At 41.3% G+C, this 22,308-nt stretch overlaps 1 protein-coding gene across 8 annotated transcripts in view; it reads left to right on the top strand.

The window, feature by feature from the left end:
- Window positions 1–22,308, top strand: part of FRY (FRY microtubule binding protein) — a 194,176-nt gene that overhangs the window by 67,643 nt on the left and 104,225 nt on the right. For 7 of the 8 annotated variants that reach the window (XM_060273790.2, XM_060273787.2, XM_035115757.3 and 4 more), the window contains 2 exons: window positions 6,894–7,093; window positions 20,589–20,642. In XM_060273790.2, coding sequence (XP_060129773.2) covers window positions 6,974–7,093; window positions 20,589–20,642 — 174 coding nt within the window. In that variant the 5' untranslated portion in view covers window positions 6,894–6,973. Of the gene's footprint in view, window positions 1–2,957; window positions 3,310–6,893; window positions 7,094–20,588; window positions 20,643–22,308 lie in introns of those variants that run through there. The other variant, XM_060273789.2, reaches the window with a different exon arrangement.

Here is a 22,308-nt window from a genome sequence, read left to right as displayed (position 1 = left end):
CATATCCTGTATGCATATTACCTAGGCACCCTTACCTAACACGATGCCCTCCATATGCAGTTGGACTACAAGTCCCATCACCTTGCCATCATTGGCCTTGCTGCCTGGTAGGAGTTGTAGACCAAAACACCCAGAAGGCACTGTGATGGGGAACCTAGAGTATACTCTGATGGCTGGCATGTATTTTCAATAGTCAATTTCTATATTCTCCAGTGTAATTTCCAGAGGAATAGCTGTGTTAGTCTGTTGCAGCAAAAACAATAGAATCTAAGAAAGACTTGAGAAATTTATTAAGGCACAGGCTTGCATGAACTACAGTCCACTTAATGTGAAGTGTTATTCTAGGTGAATGGTTGTGGGGAGCGGGAGGAGTAGAATGGTAAACACTGAAAACAGAAGGAAAGAAAATGCAGAAGACAGTGATCCTTGTGTCATCATGTTGTTGTTGTTTAGTCGTTTAGTCGTTTAGTCGTGTCCGACTCTTCGTGACCCCATGGACCATAGCACGCCAGGCACTCCTATCTTCCACTGCCTCCCACAGTTTGGTCAAACTCATGTTCGTAGCTTCGAGAACACTGTCCAACCATCTCGTCCTCTGTCGTCCTCTTCTCCTAGTGCCCTCAATCTTTCCCAACATCAAGGTCTTTTCCAAGGATTCTTCTCTTCTCATGAGGTGGCCAAAGTATTGGAGCCTCAGCTTCACGATCTGTCCTTCCAGTGAGCACTCAGGGCTGATTTCCTTAAGAATGGATAGGTTTGATCTTCTTGCAGTCCATGGGACTCTCAAGAGTCTCCTCCAGCACCATAATTCAAAAGCATCAATTCTTTGGCGATCAGCCTTCTTTATGGTCCAGCTCTCATCATACATGCACACAAAACGACATTGGGAGGTTGAAATGTCACCCGGTTGTTGTTGTTGTTTTGTATTGTTCTGATGTCAGGTTTATATTCCTTTTTAAAAAACCTGAGACTGACCCATTTGTCCTATGTGGAAGAGTACCGTCAGCAAATGCTGTCAAGTATCACGTTGAAAGATGAGCAGGTGAATGAACCCCCTGATGTGGGTGAGATTATTAGGTCTTGTGATAGTGTTGCCAGATTAGAAATGGGGACAGATCTGTATCTGCAGCAGAGTCTGGTCCATGCCTCTCTTATGTCGCCTCCTTTTGCTGGAAACTGGCTGTTTTAGTTTGTAAGCAAGTGCAGGCCTGCCACCCAAAGCCTGTCAGAGGAAGGTGTTATTGTTTGCTGTAGATCATTGATATGTTTGAGCAGTTTTAATGGGAAGCTGTAAATGATGAGTGGTGGTCTCTTATTTATCATCACCATCTTATTAATCGCCTTCCACACAGTCATTTCAAGATGGTGTACCATAAAAACAGCAAAAAAGGTAAAAAAACCCGAAAACAGTAGATGCATTTAAAAAACAACATATTCTGATGCACTCTTGCGGTTTGAGCCTGCTAGTTCAAGCAGGAGACTGTTATGGGGAAATGCTCAGTAGGACATCTATCTAGACCAGTCTTTGCCAATCTGGTGCCCTCCAGGTGTTTTGGACTACAACTGTTATCAGCCTAGTGGAAGAAGTATGGCTACACTATAAACTCCACAGAGAGGCTTGCTCATTTCTTTGCAGCTGCTTTAACATTTTGCCCATTCACTGTAAGCTTTTGGGTTTGTCAGTGTAAGCCAATTCTTCATTTTTTTCATTTGCAAAATCAATGTGACCAAGAGATCTCTTAACCATTTTGAAGATTCCCCGCCCCCTTTCCCTTCCCTGCTTTTTTTTTTTAACAGCAGCTTGATCATTCAGGTTTAGATTGGTTTGCATACTGAAAATTCCACTGACAGGAGTTTTAAAAAGTTTTGATGAAGGTGGCATAACATCATCATGCTTTTTGAAATATTGATGATTTTAATGTTAAATATGTTTGTGCAGTCTGGTTGTATGTTTAAATATGTTTTGTGCAGTCTGGTTGTACACATGCTTACACAGAAGTTTAACAGAGTTCAGTGTTGCTTGCATCCTTGAGGTTAATTTACTTATTATTTATTTATTTGATTCGCATCCTAGCTTTTTCTCCAATTAATTAAAGACACCATACTTGCCCCCCCCATCACAACAACCCTGTGCAATAGGCTAGGCTAAGACACAGTGACTGACCCAAGGTCACCCTAATAAGCTCCAAGGCTGATAGGGGATTTGAACCCAGGTTCTAGACTCACAGAACCTAAACCACTGAGCCTAGGACTTGCTGATTGGAAGGTCGACAGTTTGTATCTCCGCAACGGGGTGAGCTCCCGTTGCTCTGTTCCAGCTCCTGCCAACCTAGCAGTTTGAAAGCACGTCAAAGTGCAAGTAGATAAATAGGTACCGCTCCGGCGGGAAGTTAAACGGTGTTTCCGTGCGCTGCTCTGGTTTCACCAAAAGCGGCTTAGTCATGCTGGCCACATGACCTGGAAGCTGTCTGCAGACAAACACCGGCTCCCTCGACCAGTAAAGCGAGATGAGCGCCGCAACCCCAGAGTCGTCCACGACTGAATGGTCAGGGGTCCCTTTACCTTAGACTCAGCACTAACCACTGCACCACCCTGGCTGTACGTCGTTTAAATGTACACTGTGCCATTTGCCTTGAGGATGTGTGGTTTGTATTTCTCTTGACATGGGGAAAGGACACTGTCTCAGTTCTTGTCCTCAGGAATTCGCACTGTTTTCTACTTGCGGCCAAGAGTCCGTAGTTACAAAACAAAGGCTTTATCACTCGCCCCCGTGTTATCTCCGACTTAGAATTCAGGAGAGAAACTATGCCTTTAGCTCGGCCTGTGTGATAACGCATGTTGCCGGTATGGAAGGGTTGTTTATGCTGAACTATACAAGCAAGTCTCATGTTCTTGGAGTGCTTGAAGTATTCTGCTAATCTGCCGGTATACTATGTGCTTGCGGATAAATATAGACTGGCAGCCTACACTCTGCAACTTGTAGGTCATCATCGTACGCTGAAGCTAAAAATTGCCCCTTTGGTTATGGAAAGCGTGTTCTGATCAGGAAACCTTCTCCAGTTCGATTGCTGCAGATCTTCGGCGCTTAAAAGTCAACACCCGCCCTCCCTTGAATCTGGGGGGTGAGGGAAAACCTACATGCTTGTAGTGAAAGGACCAAACTGAGATCATGAAGCAAGCCATTTTCCCCTCGGTTTTAGAAACAAAAGTATTCTAAGGATTGGGACTTTTCAGGTATTTCCAGTCTCATGGAGATTTCACTAGCCTGCTGGAGAAGATCCAGTGTGATCAGCTTAATAAAAGGACTTGGTAGGTAAAAAGTAGATTCACCATGAGTCAACATTCTGAGTTGTCGTATTGGTGTTGAATGCGTTTCAAAACTTTTACGAGCCACATATAAATATATCAAATACTAGTCGTATTTTTACAAAGCTTTACTAACTAGCAAGGGTTTGGCGTGTGTGTGTGATTTTTCTCTTTGTTGGTTTGGCTGCTTTTGGCTTCAATTTTCGTTTACTACATATCTGGAATATTGCGGAAGTGACATAATTTCTACTTTCTCTCTTTGTAATGTATGTGTGGCACATAAACAACTGTACTTTTTTACATTATCCCGGACAATGCAGCACTGGCTCAAAAGTATATTAAATTAGAATGGTTTCATTAAATGACAGAGTTTAATGAAACCTACAGTTGTTTGTTTCTGCCCCCCAGTAATAGTAATGTCCATGAATAGGGCTTTTATGCTCATTTTAACATTTTTAGATTACAACACTCTGACGTAGTTTAAGTCAGGTGTTTGGGTGAAGAAATTAATATAGAAAACAACGTGTATGAGGAATATGTGCCTAGGATATAAATAAATTTAAATGGTGAGAATATTCTGCAATTTAGTAATGCTAGAAATCTTGTATTTTTTTTTAGTCTACCCTTCTGGAATGAAATTGTAGGAGAACAAAATGCTTTTTTGTGGCACACCAGTGGAATTTTCAACAAGTTTCTATAACTTTATTGTGTATATATAGGCTTTTTTAAAAAAAATCTGTAAGATTCAAGCATGTGAATTCAAGAGATTGAATAATTTATTAGAAGTAATTATAAAATTTTCAGACTTTTCTTCTTGCATATTATATCTCATCTCCACCTTGCCCTGTCACTGTCTTTCTGCCATTTTGTAGCTTTCCAACCTCCAGCAGTTGTGGTTGTTGATAATATAGTAGTTCTGACACACCTGTCACAACCGCATGATATCGTAGGTTGCTTCATATAGTATTGGAAACGTGGGAATATGTCTACATGAGAGAGATCTGCTTGATTTGTCTTTAACTTTTTGAGATAGGGGGACAGGTTTCCATAGTTTTCTCAGCTTGCTTAGTCTGAGGTGCTCTCTCTGTGTGCAAATATTTCCTGGAAACAGGGTTTGATTCTAGGGTCATTGAGTTCCAACTGGCCTGAATATGCTCATCCATATAAATAAAAGCTCTGTGCAATAAGAGAACTTCCTTCTTCTTTTTCCAGATGTGAAGATGTAATATTGATGTACATCCTTTAAGTCACTGGTGCATGGGGCCGATACAGAGCTTTCTTTCTTTCTTTCTTTCTTTCTTTCTTTCTTTCTTTCTTTCTTTCTTTCTTTCTTTCTTTCTTTTTCTTTCTTTCTTTCTTTCTTTCTTTCAGTAAGAGAACTAATGTCCTGTTTGATGTTGAAAAACATATGGGTTCCTCTCTTACTATAAGCAACCCTTAACATAGACTTGATATTTTTGAGAGACTTACCCATACTCACATTTGCAGGGTGTGTGCATGTCATGCTTTCCCTTTCAGTTTTGAAGAGCAATTATTTTTGCCACTAGTGTGAGATAGTTTGTGTTCCCCTTTCTAACTATATTTGGAGAAGTATCAGCTATAAATGTTCCATCTTTAATTGATGTTAGATATTGCACCGGTCTCAAATGGCAAGAGGAAAAAAGTAGGTCAGATTATATCAGCTGGTTTAGGAATCTGAAAGTTTAAAAAGTAGATTGGGAAAATTTTTGGATAAAAAATATAAACTTTATGGCCTGTTACCAATTAAAAGTAATTTTTATGAAGATGCACCACAGATGGTATATGTCTCCAGACAGGTTGGCAAAAATGATTCAATCGGGTAGCAATAAGTGCTGGAGGTGTAATAGAACGATTGGTACTTTGTATCATATGTGGTGGTCCTGCCCCAAAATTAAGAAATTTTGGAATCTGATACATGAGGAAATTAAAAAGTTGATAAAAAATATCATACAACAAAAGAGCAGAATCATATTTATTAGGAATCTTGAATGGAGACATTCCGAAAGATCAAACTAATATTTTCCTGTATGCAACAACAGCAGCAAGAATGTTGATAGCCATTGGAAAGGAAACCACATCCCAGCCCAAAGAGGAATGGTTGAACAAACTATGTGAATATTTAGAATTAGCAAAGTTAACTGATTTAATAAGACAAAAACCAAAAAAGTATACAAATTCAGAAACAATGGAAATGTTTAAATGATTATTTATGCAGATAAGGGTCAAATACAAGGTTTTGGTTGTGTTTAGAGTAGACATGTGAGAGATCCAGAGATTTTAGTGATCTGATCATTTATGTGGGATTCTATGGGAGAAAAAAATATGGAATAACAGATACAATTTTGTTTAAAATGTTTATAGGAAGGGCAGTGTAAGCGGTGGAAGTCAATCAATGAAATTTTATTATTATTTACTTATTGAAATATATGTAGAATAAATTTGGAAGGAAAAAAAAGTTTAAAAAGTAAATCAGAACCTTGCTTGATATTACGGAATTAAATATGACATGGGCTTTCTGTCTGGCATGAGAGATTAAATTACCTTTTGTCTACTACATAAACAATAGAACAATTTCTGAAGAACTAATGTGTGAGAGCAAGAGAAAAGAATTATCATGTGCAGTTTGCATTTGGTTCAGGGAAAGAATTTAGGAACCTAACCCAATCAACTCCTGATTAACGTCAGCTGCTTTCAAAATCCAGTAAACATATTTCAGTATCAGCCCTGTGAAAGAGAAATCAGCCCTGTGAAAGAGAAAACAGGGGCACTGTTATGAGACTTCTGCGTCCAATATACCAATGTATTTTCTGCTTAGATTGCATCCTGGGGAATCAGAGAGAGGAAGAGAATCACCCTACCCCCAAATGCAAGGGTGTATCTAGAATTTCAGGCCCATTGCAAGGTTTTCTGGACTTCTGCAGCAGTATCTGTGCCGCCTTTTTAGGGTGTGTGTGTGTGTGTGTGTGTGTGTGTGTGTGTGTGTTTTCTAACAATGCACACTCCTGGCATGAACTATGGCCCCCCACTATGCTCTCAGGAAAAATTCCCCTGGTTTGCTTCTCTGTGCTTCCTGGCATTATCTCAGACTTAATGTGATCCATGGAAGTATCCCTTCTTTGTATCTCAGGCACATCACCTTCTGAAGGGCCTGGTGTACCATGGGCAGCCTTGCTAGTGCAGCCTTACAGATCACTGCAAATAAGAAAAAGCATTATGTAAGCCTGCTTGACAAGGAAATCGCTTTTTAAAAAGGTTTCTATACTGTCCTTCCCGTACAGCTGAACAACTCGTTATGTCAACTCTAGTTACGTATTTCCACCCCAATGGTGTGCACATTTATGCTTGGTATGCCCTACTGAGTTCTGTGGGGCGTACGCCCAGGTCAGTATGTCTGATGTTGTTTCTCTGTTCACTAGTGAAGTTTTCCATAAACAGTGTTGGTGTTTTTTCCCCAAAAAGTTCAACACTAAACAGCCCAGGCTCCTTGGGTGAGGATATATATATGGGGGGGAGGGACAACACTTTATAATTAAGTCTTATTAAAGATATATTTCTTTACTTTTCAGCTTCTCCGGTGGGTAACGGATACATCAAGCCACCAGTCCCATCTGTTTCTGGCACACAAAGGGAAAAGGGACCTCCAACCATGCTGCCTATCAATGTTGATCCAGACAGTAAACCTGGGGAATATGTCCTGAAAAGCTTATTTGTTAACTTCACCACCCAGGCTGAGCGCAAGATCCGCATCATCATGGCAGAGCCCCTGGTGAGTCAAGGAGAAATTTACTGAACACTTCTGCATGTGCTAGTGCAATTGCTTTATAATGTTTTGGCAGGTTTTATTTCAACTGGCCCAGGAGAATAGTGTCTTCTTATCATACCGAAACGCTGTGATCCAGGTTATGGTCTGAAGGCGTGTGATGCAGTTGCCTTGCTGGAGTTTAGCACCATCCAGTCACTGTCTACATAAGGAGCTGCATCAGAAACTTGCATGTGTTGCCTTGAGGTCTGCAAAGGACAGGCGGAATATAAATCTAATATGTTTGTCTATCTATGTTGCTTATTGGCACTGTATTTAATTATTTACTATGAGTCAAGCTGAATTTACCAGGAATTGATTCGTTGCTTTGCTATTTGGGAATTGAAGTACATCGGTATTGCTTCTTGACACCGTAAAAATGTGTGTGTCTACATAAATTTATTTAACCCAGCCTTTCGACCATGGTCCTCATGGTGGTTAAGGCAATTGTTAAAAACAAATTTTAAAACAATAAGTAATAAAACCTAGCAAAATGGAAGGCGGATAGCTTAAAAGCTTTTTTTTGCTCGGGGTTTTCTCAGTGAAAGAGCTTTTAAGCTCTCAGACGTGCTTAAGGGACTCTGGGAGGGTCTCATGAGACCTCAAGATCTCATAAGAGCCCTGAAAGCAAGTTGGGGAGCTTAAAAGTTCTCAGTCTTGCTTTTGGGGGGGGGTAGGGGTAAGACCCATTTGGTGCGCTGGCTTCGGATAGTAAGATTGGTTGTGCTGGGGCAGTTTCAGGGAGGTGGGTTTGAGTATGTGCATTTTTGCGTGTTCCCTGGGCTCTGCAAAATATAATTTCACTTTTTAATAATTAAAATATATATTTAAATGAAAAGGGGTCTTTAGCAGTAAGGGATGAATCTTTGCTGGATTACTCTTCGCTCACATCAGTGGCTAAATAAGATCTGGGATCTTTTATCTCCAGGAGGATCACAGGTGCCCATTTTAGTAAGTCAAACAATTTCCAGTAGCCCAGATCCTAGCTAGGATGGATGTTAAATATTTATGTGCCTATTTCACATTCTCCATCACCCCCAATCAATATTAGGTTTATAGGTTTAAGTTTATTGAATTTCTGAATCACTTCCCACAAGAATTCCCAGCTATAGCATGTGATGTAAAGCTTTTTACCATTTACCCTCCCTACAGTCCCAAAGTTGTTACTAGAGGCAGAAAGCAAGTTTCCAATGTTGGCAATGGAAACTTCCCTCCCAAGCACTTTAACATTGCATCTGGTTTGGCCGTCTGTCTGATAAGCATCATTCTAGAAATCTAGAATAAGGATGCTGGTTCTCAGCTCATTATCTCGAGTAAAATGTCTGGTGTGGACCAAGCCTTAGATAGGTTTCTTCATCTCTGCACTTTCAGATGCTAAATTCCTTTGATTCTATTGATGGGTTTGTGCCACAGCAACAGGGACAAGAGGCATCCGGTATAATAGAAGAGCATATGCCTTGTTGTGACATCTTCTAGAAAGAGTCCTTGAGCTCTGCCCAACATGGGCCAGACCCAAAGTTTGTGATGACAGAGCTTTCCATGATGTCGTTCTCATTGCCTGTGGCCATGGGGTGATCGTGTAGAGTGCCCAGAGCTACATGATAGACATGGGAGCATGCAGCCTTAGATAAAGGAGCAAATAATAATGTTGGTAATGCTGGCCCTAACCTCAGGCATTTCTTTCATACATCCTGCTCTTTAATTCAAAATAGCAAAATAGACCCTGATTGCTGTGTGCACAGAGAGGAAGACATTTCTCAACCCTGAACATGTCATCATCTGGTATTCCCAGATCCCGTAGCTCCTAAAGAGCTCTTACTCAGATGTATTTTGCCACTGAAACTTTGGTGGAAGTGTGAATTGAGACTCAAGGGAGATAACTTAAGAGAGTCAAATAGCCCATTGATGTGGCTAACTATATGTCACCTTCATTAGCCCTTGCATTAAAACTATTGTGGTCATTTGTTTGCTATTTGATGCCCTCAGTAATATGTTTATACAGACGAATTTTGCTTACTACTGCATTGTGAATAATGCACCATGGCTGCATTGTGTAGATTTAGAATGAAATGGTGCCTTGTATAAGATGTGGTAACTTTGGAAATGTGTCTGCATAGGCATGCAGTGTGTGTATTTTGCTATTGGCCTGTAACTATTCATTTATATTCCAGCAGTGTAGATCAGGCATCCCCAAACTGCGGCCCTCCAGATGTTTTGGCCTACAACTCCCATGATCCCTAGCTAACAGGACCAGTGGGCGGGGAAGATGGGAATTGTAGTCCAAAACATCTGGAAGGCCGAAGCCTGGGGAAGCCTGGTGTAGATTCAGAACTATTGGAAGTATGTGCAGGTTTTCCATTTGTATAAGTTGAGGGTCTTACAAAGTCCTCTTGAACAACTTCGTTACTTCCCAGGCACTTGATCATAAGAGAAGAAAAACATGAGACTGGGATTGGGGTTATTTTGCACTGAATGACTATTTGTATATACCATTACTGTAGTTCATTCCCTTCGCCCGCCCCGCAAATGTTTTCTCCCCACCACTGCCAAGACTCCACTTGTTCTGGCAGCAGGAGCCAATAATAATAGCAACAACAACAATAATAATAAAAGAACAATGTTGGAGTGGAAAGATAGTTTTAAACCTCTCCACCCAGCCCAGTGCCCTGGGTCAGGTGCATTTGATGAGCAGCAAGGGGCATTAACTCTAGAGTAGGCATCCCCAAACTGCGGCCCTCCAGATGTTTTGGCCTACAACTCCCATGATCCCTAGCTAACAGGACCAGTGGTCATGTTCTCAAGACCCTTGCCTTTTGCTGTCCCTTTCCTGTGTAGTTAATAACTATTAAAAGCTATTAATGCTATTATTACTGTAGGGTGGGCGAGTGGAAGCTATGCACTGAGAACAAGGGCAATTGAAAAATAATACGTTGATAAATAGCTTTGTTGGTTTTGGTAGGTTTCTCTCCATGAGTTTGTTGGGGTCCTTCTGGCTCTTCCCACTGTCTGAATTCATCTTCATATATATTGAAGTCTTTGTACCAATTATTTATCTCATTTATATATTTCAAATCTCTGAGTTGGCTCAACAAATATTCTGGCCCCACCACAAATTAAACACTAAGAACACAGATTATAGACCTCTTTTAGAAACATAGAAATTGCTTTGCCTCACCTTGTGCCTGGTGTTTTGTATGAATTGTTGCCCAGCTTATTTCCTGTAGATGCCAACTGGACTTTCAGTAAGTTGTGGTTACACTAGCTAGCTGGGATTGCGATAAGGATGTTTCTGCTTCTGTTAATCTCTAGGGAATTTCTCATTGGACCTGTCCCATATGAGAAAGCCTGGCCGTTATGACTCCTAGGGGATAAGGGTATCTGGTTGTTTCTATATCTTTATTTTTTTAATCAGTGCTGGCAAATTCCTGTGGATTGGGAGAAGCTGCCAAAAATGCTTCTGAATATTGCCGTACCGCAAATATTCCCAGACCAGGATGCCTGACTAACTAGGTTTCTTTCTTTATTCACAGAGCAGGAGTTGCTATCTATTTACCAGTGTAGTTCCTTGAGAGCACTTTAATTCCTGTGGTCCAGCTATCCTAAATGCCGGTGACCAAGGAATAGATGGAGATAACACAGCTTAAAGCTGGTGTGTCTCATCAAAATTTGATCCGTGTGCCTCTTGTTGCTGCTCATCTCCCCAACAGAAAAATGTTCTTCCATAGGCTGGTTGTTTTTCTTCTCATTTTCTTCTTCCTTTGCAGCTATGGTGTCTCGTGGTAGGACTGAGAATGCCTCCTACTGGAAATTCTGAAAAGGCACTGCCAATCCATGTGTAGACAGTTCTGAGCTAGATAGGTCATTGGTTTGATTTGGCGTAGTAAACAGAAATTCATATCTTCATTGAACACACAGGCAGGATAGTTCTTTAGATCTAAGCCATAATTTGAAGAGCAGGGTGTTTAGAGCTGCTTTGGGCCTATATTGCTAAAAGGACACATCACGCGTTCAACATGTAGGCATAGCTTCTTGAGATTGAGGATAGCAAGCTTTTCTGAATATTCTTGAAGCTTCGGAGGGTGGGGTGGAATTATATTGAATAAAATATGTATTCTTCAGAATCATTCCTATTCACCCTGGCTAATTTAAATGAAATTGAATAACTGGCCATGCAATGGAATATTTTTGCTGAAAGGAATTGTGATAGATGACTCATTCTCATGTAATTGCTACTTTCCTTATTTTTTTGGTCTTATTTCTTTGCAGTTGTTACCTAGTATCTGGAACAACTTTATTTTACACTGCTGGCTTTTGGGTTATGGCTGTTACTTTCTTATGTGGTTGAAGATTGTTTGTTCTTGGCATCTTATTTGCATAATTGTAACGAATTACCATTACAGTTATGTTCAACAAGATTAATTCCAGAAAGTGTCTTGTAAAATACTCGTACATGCAGCTGGTGCAGACATAGCCTTAGTGTTGGTGCAGCCATAACCCTGTCTCGTCTTTTTTTATAAGTAAGTTTATAGCATTTGAAGAGTCCAAGCCATGAGGCACAATAATCTTCATTTGTTTTGTGAAAAGCTAGCCTATTCCCGCCTCTCAGTGCGTTTAGCCCATGAATGAAGTTTAGAAAAGAAGATCTAGCCAATCAGACAAAGAGAAGCCTAAAGGGAAACACCAATTGTATGGTATTCCACTAAGTTTTTACTCATTGTAGATCCACTGAAATTAAGGGGCCCAACTTAGTCATGTTCATTAATTTCAGTGGGCCTGCTTTGAGTAAAACTTAGTTGAATACCATTCAGCTTTACTATGTAAAGAGTCTCTAGCCAATTTACAAAACTTCAAAAACCATGAGGCATAATATAATATCAGAAAAGAAGAACAAAACAAAAAAATACATTGTGATACCATTTGTGTTTTTTAAATCCATGGAATATTGACCCAGTAAAACATCAGCACAAATATTCAGCCGCAAAACGTATCACCCAGAAGACTTACCAGCAACTGCTTTACAAATCCAAAAATCTTCTAGCCGTTGTTATTGATTTTATTGCTCTTAAATGGCATCCAGTGATACCACACAGTCTTCTTAATACATGTTTCTTTATAATTTCTTGCAACTTAAAAAAAGGGAGATCCCTTATTAAACAGAAACAACCGGACCTCTTCCAGTATCTCTATTCCAGCTGTAAAACTGGAGACAAGTAAGGAGAACAATCCACCCCAAAATAGGATTTCAGCAGCAGATACTTAAATCTAACCCATTGAAACGTGTTGTGCTTAACTTAACTTGGATCATGCCCAAATTATATAATTCCAAGCACAATGGCATCCTGGAAACAGTCATTAGTTTCCCTTTATTAAGTGTGCATGCACACGAAAGCTCATACCAATGACAAACTTAGTTGGTCTCTAAGGTGCTACTGGAAGGAATTTTTTATTTTTTATTTTGTTTGTACTTTTAAAGGGCAATTTCTAAATCTGCTAACACTGGTGCTGGATAAAACCAAGTGCTCAGATGTTCTGCGTTAAGAAGTATTATTCATGAAGAAGACACAGAAAGAAAATGTTTACTAATATTACTTTACTACTGTTTTGCGGAGCTACTCATAGATAGGGTTGCCAGACTCAATAGAGGATAGGACTTCTGTGCCTTTAATTGCCCTGCTCTCTTTTGAGTCTGGAAACCTTAAAGAGAAACCAGCAGACCCTTTATTTAATTTCCAAGCAAAGGGTCTGCTGGTTTCTCTTTAAGATTTCCAGACTCAAAAGAGAGCAGGGCAATTAAAGGCACAGAAGTCCTGTCCTCTATTGAGTCTGGCAACCCTACTCATAGAAGGGGGACAGAGTATAACTCTTCATTCTCACATTTTCTGCTTACCTTGCCAATTAGCTACTTTGGTTGTGACTAAAACAAACAATTCAGCGCCTGGCTACTGAAAGTATTTTCAGGATTATGATGGGATATTAACCCACAAGTTAATAGCCATTTGATTATTGTTGTCTTGTTCTTTTTTTAGTACCTGGAGTTAGTTGCTTGGCTTCGCACAACAGTAATTAAAACTCGCAAGGCTCTGGCCAGAGACAAACAGCCTTAAAACTCGCATTTGCCATCTTGTGTCAGTTATTATTATTATTTTAATGCGTTCAAGCATATGTTCGTGCTTCATGGGGTTCTTTTTAGAAATGTAAAAAAAGAAAATCAAAAACAAACTCCAGACACGAGTATAAGAAAGTGTTTGGTTATATGAAGAAACTGGTATATTTTCATGCATGTTCAGGCAGTTCGGGTTCACCGTTTTAAAAGCACATTGTTTGGATTGCCTCATTTACACAGACATGGCGAAAAATAGATTCAGTGGCACATACTGCCAGGACGTGCCTTACTAGGCAGCCTTTAAAGCAGCATAGGTTGAAATCTGTCCAGTGGTCATGTAATCGGACCATAAAATATATGAAGAGAAATGACAATAAAGTGTTTAGACTGGGAGGGGAGGCCAAATCATGATTGAGTTCATTACGCCCAGTTATTCTGTTAATATTGGTCTCCTCAGCAAGCCTTCCTTTTAAAATCTGCTCCAGTTTTCCTGGGCCTTATGAAATAGCCTGCCCACAGTCGCCCTCCTGTTTGCCTCACTAGATTCCTTTTGCCAGATGGAAGAAACCCTTCTTCTTTTTTTAATTCACGGAAGCGATTTACATTTGCACAGCTGTTTTACTGTATTTTGCAATTCTCATTTTCCTTTTTGATGTGTGTCCCTCCTCCCTAGTTTGTGTGTGTGTGTGTGTGTGTGTGTGTGTGTGTGTGTGTATTTAAATAAAACAAACCTGTATAATGAAGCATAAAATCTAACAAGCAAAACAACGCAATAAACATATCAACGATATCCCCATACTTGCAATACAAAAAGTATGAATCCAGGTATCCACATCACACCTCCATTTTATTTTAATTACATTTTTTGTACCTTTGGTATGTTGCTTTGTATAGTTTTAGACATGCATTTTGTAAATATCAGTTATGCAAAAGAAGCTGTCCAAAAGAGGAGTGTGCTCTGCCAGCAGCTGGTCAGATTTTGTCCTGGTAGGGCTGCAGTTTTAACCTTGCTGTTTTTATCACAATAGTAAAGTGTGTCATTACACGTGTGCAGAGTGCCATTGTCTTTACCTTGCTAAAAATAAATATATCAATAATTTTCTGCACATCTGTGAACAGGGAAAGAGTGTCAGTGGAAGTGGGCCCAGGTATGATTTTCAGATAAGATTGACCCTGTACTTCTAATTTATTCAATCAGTATTCAATCCTAGGTAAGTGTTCATGGGATTGCAGCCTTAATCTCCGCTTGAATTGTAAGGGGGGAAATATCTAGCATGATATTTTATCCTTAGTTATTTCTGATATATTTCTTTTCAGCCCTAAAATTATTGTGTTCTGATGGTGCTATTTTTTTATTTTAAAAAAACAGAAATATGCCTTTGCATATTTGATGGGTTTTAATTTCTTTTTATTATCTTTAGATATTTTATTGCTCCTGAGAGTTTCATATAGAAAATGAGTTCAGGGTATGCAAATACATTGGTAATTAAAATAGGAACATGAATATTTGATATTCTTGGGTTCTTATGTAAGAGTTCCTTTGACCCAAAGGCTGATGAATTGCTTGAAATGAATAAACCCCCTCTTTATTCAGAGTTCTGCGGCTGTAGCTCTTGACTCTGGATTCAGCCTGCTGTTTTGTTCAAGCTAACATTGTATAGAGTGCAGTGCTATTTTTCTAGAAAAAGAGGTGCTGGAACTCAACATAAAAGCCTCCCTCATTCTCTTAGAATGCCAATGGCCCCCACCTAAGAGGTGAGTTCCAGTTGAAAAAAAAAGCCCCAATAGACTGTAATGAGCAACAGAGAGATTCAGATGAAGTAGAACAAGGTAATTGAGGCTAAGTATCTCCCCCCCCCCCCCGCCGAAAGGGACGCAGGTGGCTCCGTGGTCTAAACCACAGAGCCTAGGGCTTGCCGATCAGAAGGTCAATGGTTCGAATCCCTGCAACGGGGTGAGCTCCCGTTGCTCGGTCCCAGCTCTTGCCAACATACCAGTTCAAAAGCACGTCAAAGTGCAAGTAGATAAATCGGTACCACTCCGGCGGGGAGGTAAACGGTGTTTCCGTGCGCTGCTCTGGTTTGCCAGAAGTGGCTTGGTCATGCTGGCCACATGACCCAGAAGCTGTACGCCGGCTCCCTCGGACAGTAAAGCAAGATGAGCGCCGCAACCCCAGAGTCGTCTGCGACTGGACCTAACAGTCAGGGGTCCCCTTTACCTTTACCTTTATCCCCCCCCCCAAAAAAAGAGACCAGATGAACCTCCCTGTACTTTGTAAAATTTCTGTTTCATTGATATGAAAGAATAGAATATCCACATCTAAATTTAGGGAGGAGAGCAAATGGAGGCGATCCAGGGAGTTGATGGGTACTTTAAGTGCAGTTATGAATAAAATAATACTTCATCCCCTCAACAAACGAAGACATGAACCGGCAAGCAGGTAGACTGTTATCCGGCTCAGTTGTGAGCAATCACTCATTTGTTTCATCATTTCTAGAAGAATGGGAAGGGAGGAGGAAACTCCTGTTTCCAGGAGACCCTTTCAGTGGTGAATATTAGCTGGCACCTTTTAACTGATGACTATTCCAGTAAATGATTTTAGACCACATCCATTTCTTTTCAACATTGTGAACAAGCTGTCGCTTGGCTAGTAAAAGTTTGTTCAATGGTAATCACGAGTGACGGCAATTAATTGTGGTAGACTGTGACATCTGAATGCAAGCAATCCAACTGTGTGGTACAGTTATTTGTATTAAAAGTAGGCAATCATCAACTTGAACGCTCCCCATAATTTGTTTTTCTTTACCATTCTGTTTCTAAAAACTTTGCTCCAGCAGTGGCTACACATTTGAGTGTGTATCCACACACATGTGGAGCACTTGGGCGGTGGGGGGGACGGGGACGGGACTATGTTGCACAGAATTCACAGGATTGTGCTAAATAAACTTCCCCAAGCTTTGACAGTTTTGAATGTTAACATTCTTGTCGAAATAGCTGCTTTTGATTTACAGGGCTGTACTTGTGCCAGTTTCCTAGACCGAACATGTGAAACTTGTGATAGAAGGAATCCTTGATCTCTCTTGTCAGGCTCATATTTGAATTCTTTCTTCTTGCTTTACATCTTATACACTTACCAGAAAGCAAAGGCAAATTGCCTACATCATAGATGACTTTATAGGATTTATTTCCTCGCTTAACGTTTATAAAATCACCAACAAGAAATGATAACAAGGGCATAGCTTTTTGCGCAGTTAAACAGTTAAATGCTGGTAAGATTGTTGCTCTGGTGTGAATTGAATGCAGTTTTGCTTAATTATGGAATGCAGTGACTGGAGGGGAAATTAATAGAGATAATTTAGTAGGTGTTGGAAGCTGAGGAACCCTACAAGGGGCAGTGGGGTATAGCAGCTGCACTGTGTTTTCAGGTTTCTGGGATTTGCGTTCCATTCTTTTGAAACAATTTGCTTGCTGTGTTACCACCTGTTTCTCTGAAGCTGGTGCTCAGAGTTGGAAGGGACCCTGCGGATCATCTAGTCTAACCCCCTGCAGTGCAGGAATATGCAGTTGTCCCTTACGGGGAATTGAACCTGCAGCCTTGGTGTTATCAGCACCATGCTGTAGCCAACGCTTAGAGAAAGTCAGCAAGCACTTCAAGGCTTCACATCAGAGACCCGAAATGGCCTGAGCAGCCGCAATGTCTCCCATCGATGCCTGCATTTGTAGTCAGTCTGCATTTTCAGGCATCTTCAAAACCTGGAAGCTATCTTTAGTTCTGCCCACCTGCACCTTGGCTCTGTTTCAGTTCAATAATTGTTCCCAGTTGTGCCCTGCTCTGATTAATTTATGTATTCTGCAAGACACTATTAGGTGGTGAGAGTTCATATAGTCACCTGTGCTGACATGCCTGCCTACCTTCCCTTAGACCAGCTTTGGCTCAATTCTGCACCTGCACGGTGACAAACCTTGTTTACCTGCTTTTGTTTGCGGTCCTTTTCTCATGACTCTCCCAGCATGCGGCAGCTGTGGTTTTTCCATCAGCCGCATGCTAGGGGCATGTAGAAATTCAACATTGCTTAACTTTCTGTGTTTCCACAAGTGCTGGAAAGGATGATGCAGTGGTGTGCAAAAAGCTGAGCTCAGCATGTCTCAATACGTGGTAACTACAGTAAGGATTGATACGTAGGAAAACAATTGAAAACAAGGGCCCAAGGGGTGTGTGTGTCATTTTAAATCTCTCATGTAATAATAATAATAATAATAATTTATATATACCCCGCCCATCTGGCCGGGTTCCCCCAGCCACTCTGGGCAGCTTCCAACAAAATATTAAAATACAGAAATCCATCACACATTAAAAGCTTCCCTAAACAGGGCTGCCTTGAGATGCCTTCTAAAGGTCTGGTAATTGTTGTTCTCTTTGACCTCTAGTGGGAGGGCATTCCACAGGGTGGGTGCCACTACCGAGAAGGCCCTCTGCCTGGTTCCCTGTAACTTGGCTTCTCGTAGCGAGGGAACCGCCAGAAGGCCCTTGGCGCTGGACCTCAGTGTCTGGGCAGAACGATGGGGGTGGAGACGCTCCTTCAGGTATACTGGACCGAGGCCGTTTAGGGCTTTAAAGGTCAGCACCAACACTTTGAATTGTGCTCGGAAACGTACTGGGAGCCAATGTGTGTTTGCTTGGATGTTTATACCCTTCTAAACTTGGCTAATGACTCTTCCCTATTTCTCTTTTATGTAAAACTCTTAAATTTTAACATTTTATCCCCACTTCAGGGCTACTAGTTAATGAGTGAGATGCTGGTGGCCTTTGATGCAAGTACTGATTCGTTTTCTTGTCTGTTCTCAGTGGCTTGCCTGGACCTAACCCTGCAAAAGAATTCCAGCAAACCTTTCTAACTCACCCTTGCATGGGCAACTTGGCCTTGCCTTTTGACGGTTGTGAGCAACATTACGTTCTCAAAAGGGCTTGCAGAAGTAAATAGATATGTAGCTTTATCGTTCGTAGCAGGCAAGCAGAGCTGAGCCAAGGAGTGATAAAAAATTAAATAATTAAAACGGTACAAGGTGAGAGGGCTGAAGCTAATGGGAAAGGAAGAACAAAGTATAATTAGAATAGGTTTGGAAAGATATAGAGTCACAGAAGCGAGCTAAAACAGGAAACCTGCCCTAGATAATAGAATCTTCAAAGGAAAAAGTTTTTTGTAACACCGCTGGGAACTAAGACATAGAGAAGGGTGGTCCGAAATGAAATCCAATAGGAAAGGGGAGGAAGGAGTTTGAGGCACACCTTGGAACAATTCATAGGTTATTTCCTCTATTCTTATGTAGGAAATCTTAAAATCGTCTTCGTTGTCAAAACACCAGTTGCTCAATATGATTATGTTAACGAAGCAGTTGATTGTCCTTGCCAAATAGAACATTTGTAATTTTAATGGCATTGACCAACCTGCTAGATACTTTAAGATAAAGATAAATCTTTCCTTATGTGAGATATAAACTGAAATGACAATCATGCGTTGACACGGAAGAGACAGATACAGGGTTCCCGGAAATAAACAGAGGAGAGTCCAGGCAATAAGTAGATTCTTTCACATGAGTTCTCACCTGGGGATAAATGACTATTAGTCAGAGGAACATGTTGTTGTTGTTGTTGTTGTTTAGCCGTTTAGTCGTGTCCGACTCTTCGTGACCCCATGGACCAGAGCTCTCCAGGCACTCCTGTCTTCTACTGCCTCCTGCAGTTTGGTCATACATCTCAGTAATCCCACCCACAACCTTGCATCCTGTGGTGGACCTTTCAAGATGAGATAGGACCCACTTACCTGGTTCATATGTAACAGTGAACGATAGTGTAGCATCATGTGCATGAGTATTGGGTCTAGAGATGGGAAGCCCTGAAAAAAACTGGGGGGGGGGACTGGTCTCCCCCCCCAATTTCCCCAGTTCCCCCCCCCCCCCAGGCCTTTCCGTCTCTAATTGGGTACCATGGTTTCTCCCTGTTCCTCCTCTGTGCTGACCATGACAAAGAGGTCAGAAGTGTTTGCTTCTGTTTTCAGCTAACCGCAGTTTCCTGTTATACACAGAATACGCAAGTTTTGTATGGACATAATACCAAACTGTGATTAGAGTTCCATGTGCACACAGATCTGGTTGGCACTTGAGAACCATCATGCTCAAAGCTATATTTAAAAGGAGCAGCACTGATGATTTATTTATGAAACCAGGTTGTTTTTATTTTGTACATTCATAAAAAAACAAAAAAACAGCGCAATCATCATTGTGCCTCCACATTAGAATAATGCCAGAATGAATCTAAGGAGAAATATTTAGCTTCTTACTTGTGAAATCAGTGAGATGGCATCTAATAGACAAAGGAAGACAAATCAGTAGGGGGATGTTTCCTGTGGAAGCTCCTTTGAAGTATATCAGAAGAAAAACAGCTTTGGTTGAACTCTCATTTATTTCAATCGGGGTAAAGCAAAGAGATATTTCTGTGGATATTTCTCAGTGAATATTGATTTCCGTCTATTCTAAGCTTTCAGGAGATCCGATCCTTCCTTTCCAGATCATATTTCTCTTCAACTATATTCTCACTTTGATAGAATTGAACACACCTTTTGGCCTTGGAGCATAGCTGCCAAGTCTCCCGCTGAAAAATGCGGGATCAGCACATGTCTGCACATGCGTAGAAGCAACTTCCGGTGCCAGCGCTGCCCGATTTCTGGTGCCCAGGCATGGGCAGAGCGGCACCTGAAATTGAGCCTCCCTGGCAGGCAGGAAATCCTGGTGATTTCTGGGATTTTTTTCTATTCGGGATAACAGTGGGAAACAGATTAAAATCCGGGGGTTTCCTGCGAAAAATGGGAGACTTGGCAGCTATGCCTTGGAGAAATCTGAAACACACTGAAAAGCAGAAAACTTTGCTTTCATTTTCTAATATTATGGAGCATATATTTTAGGTTTTATAGTGAACTTATAAATGCCTAACTATGAACAGCATGGCTTCTTTTGATGGTGCTTTCCCTTAATGAGGAAAAATATAATCTAAATGATATACTCCATATTTCCTATTGTTGAAAGTAAATGTTTTTGTCCAAAAAAGAAGAAACAAATTCTGTTGAGCTTTTCTCACCACAGATCTCCCCCCCCTGCCAATATATTGCAGTACCTAAAATACTTGTGCTGTAGATAAATTAAAACTGTAATCATTGTTTAAAATTGCCTCTCACACTACTGTACAAGCATAGTAAGTATGGGCTTTTCAATTGCCTGAATTTAAAATGTGATCAAATTACTAAAGCGTAAGAAAATGTCATAATGCTGCTCCTAAAATAATAGATGCATTTTGCTTTCTTGTAGGAAAAGCCACTGAGCAAATCTCTGCAGCGTGGAGAAGACCCCCAGTTTGATCAAGTAAGTTATTTCCAGACAGCACTTTGTAGCCCCGCCATTAGTATCCTGGGAGTTGTAGCCCACCAGTATCTGGAAGGCCGTATCCTTCCACACCCTTGTTCTAGATCTCTTCTCAATGAGTTGGCACTCCTATCCTTCCTTCAAGTAGATAGATGTATCTGGAGTATGCCTCAAGGGTTGCTTCCTGCCTGTTTCTCTACTGACATCATCGTTTATTTATATACCGTCTTTCCATAGTTAAGCCATGCTCAGGGTCGCTTACAATGTCAATAGTTTTACATAATTACAAAAATATTAAAAAATGCCGCACACATTGCCCAGTAGGCCACAGGCAAAAACAAACAGAATATGGGCCTTTCACAGGGTGGGGGAATCACAGGGATGAGGCACAACAAAGGGAGGGGGGGAAACACATAGCCATGGGAGGGAGGGAGGACCCTGAGTTAGCCAAAGCAGTGGGGGGTGGGGACATTTTCAGGAACACACGTGGGTGGGGGAGCCTTATTTTTGAAACTTACAGTTGGGGAGTCAGGGTTGGGACAGGGCAGGTGAGGGGACTTTAAAGGGAGACTCTGAAGGTCCATTTAACAGGAAAAGGTCCATTTAACACAAAAACCCATAGCAACGCGTGGCCGGGCCAGCTAGTAAGGAATTAATGATAACATCTCAATATGCAGAATAAGTTAAACAATCCCTGCACAATCCATAGTGAGGTATATCAGTGAAGATACAAAAATTAAGCATCTCCAAGATCCAATTGAAACTCCTAAACCAGGGGTCAGCAACCTTTTTCAGCCGTGGGCCGGTCCACCGTCCCTCAGACCTTGTGGGGGGCTGGACTATATATATTTTTTGGGGGGGGGGAAATGAACGAATTCCTATGCCCCACAAATAACCCAGAGATGCATTTTAAATAAAAGCACACATTCTACTCATGTAAAAACACCAGGCAGGCCACACAAATAACCCAGAGATGCATTTTCAATAAAAGGACACATTCTGTTGTTGTTTAGTCGTTTAGTCATGTCCGACTCTTCGTGACCCCATGGACCAGAGCACGCCAGGCACTCCTGTCTTCCACTGCCTCCCGGAGCTTGGTCAAACTCATGTTCGTAGCTTCGAGAACACTGTCCAATCATCTTGTCCTCTGTCGTCCCCTTCTCCTAGTGCCCTCAATCTTTCCCAACATCAGGGTCTTTTCCAGGGAGTCTTCTCTTCTCATGAGGTGGCCCAAGTATTGGAGCCTCAGCTTCAGGATCTGTCCTTCTAGTGAGCACTCAGGGCTGATTTCCTTAAGAACACATTCTACTCATGTAAAAACACGCTGATTCCTGGACCGTCCGCGGGATGAATTGAGAAGGCGATTGGGCTGCATCCGGCCCACAGGCCTTAGGTTGCCTACCCCTGTCCTAAACAATGGCCCAAACCCATAGTCGCTAGATATCCTGAGCCTCAGGTCCTGTGGTACTCACAGCTAAGGTAGTCTCCGGCCCCTTCATGAGTTTTCCTTCCCATCTTCACACATATGTTGCAGTAATTACGATCATGATGATAGAGGGTTGCTGCATTTAAAGCCGGGCCTACCTAACTCAACGCTTTCAGAAGCAGTACGTTAACTGAAACATATCCGTCCTGCAAAATGCAAACTTCTCAGAATTGTGCAATG

This window comes from Zootoca vivipara, chromosome 4 (genome assembly GCF_965207765.1).
Source record: "Zootoca vivipara chromosome 4, rZooViv2.hap1.1, whole genome shotgun sequence".
Lineage (NCBI taxonomy): Eukaryota > Metazoa > Chordata > Lepidosauria > Squamata > Lacertidae > Zootoca > Zootoca vivipara.
The sequence above is the reverse complement of the archived record's forward strand: the minus strand, read 5'-3'. Positions and strand labels throughout refer to the sequence as shown.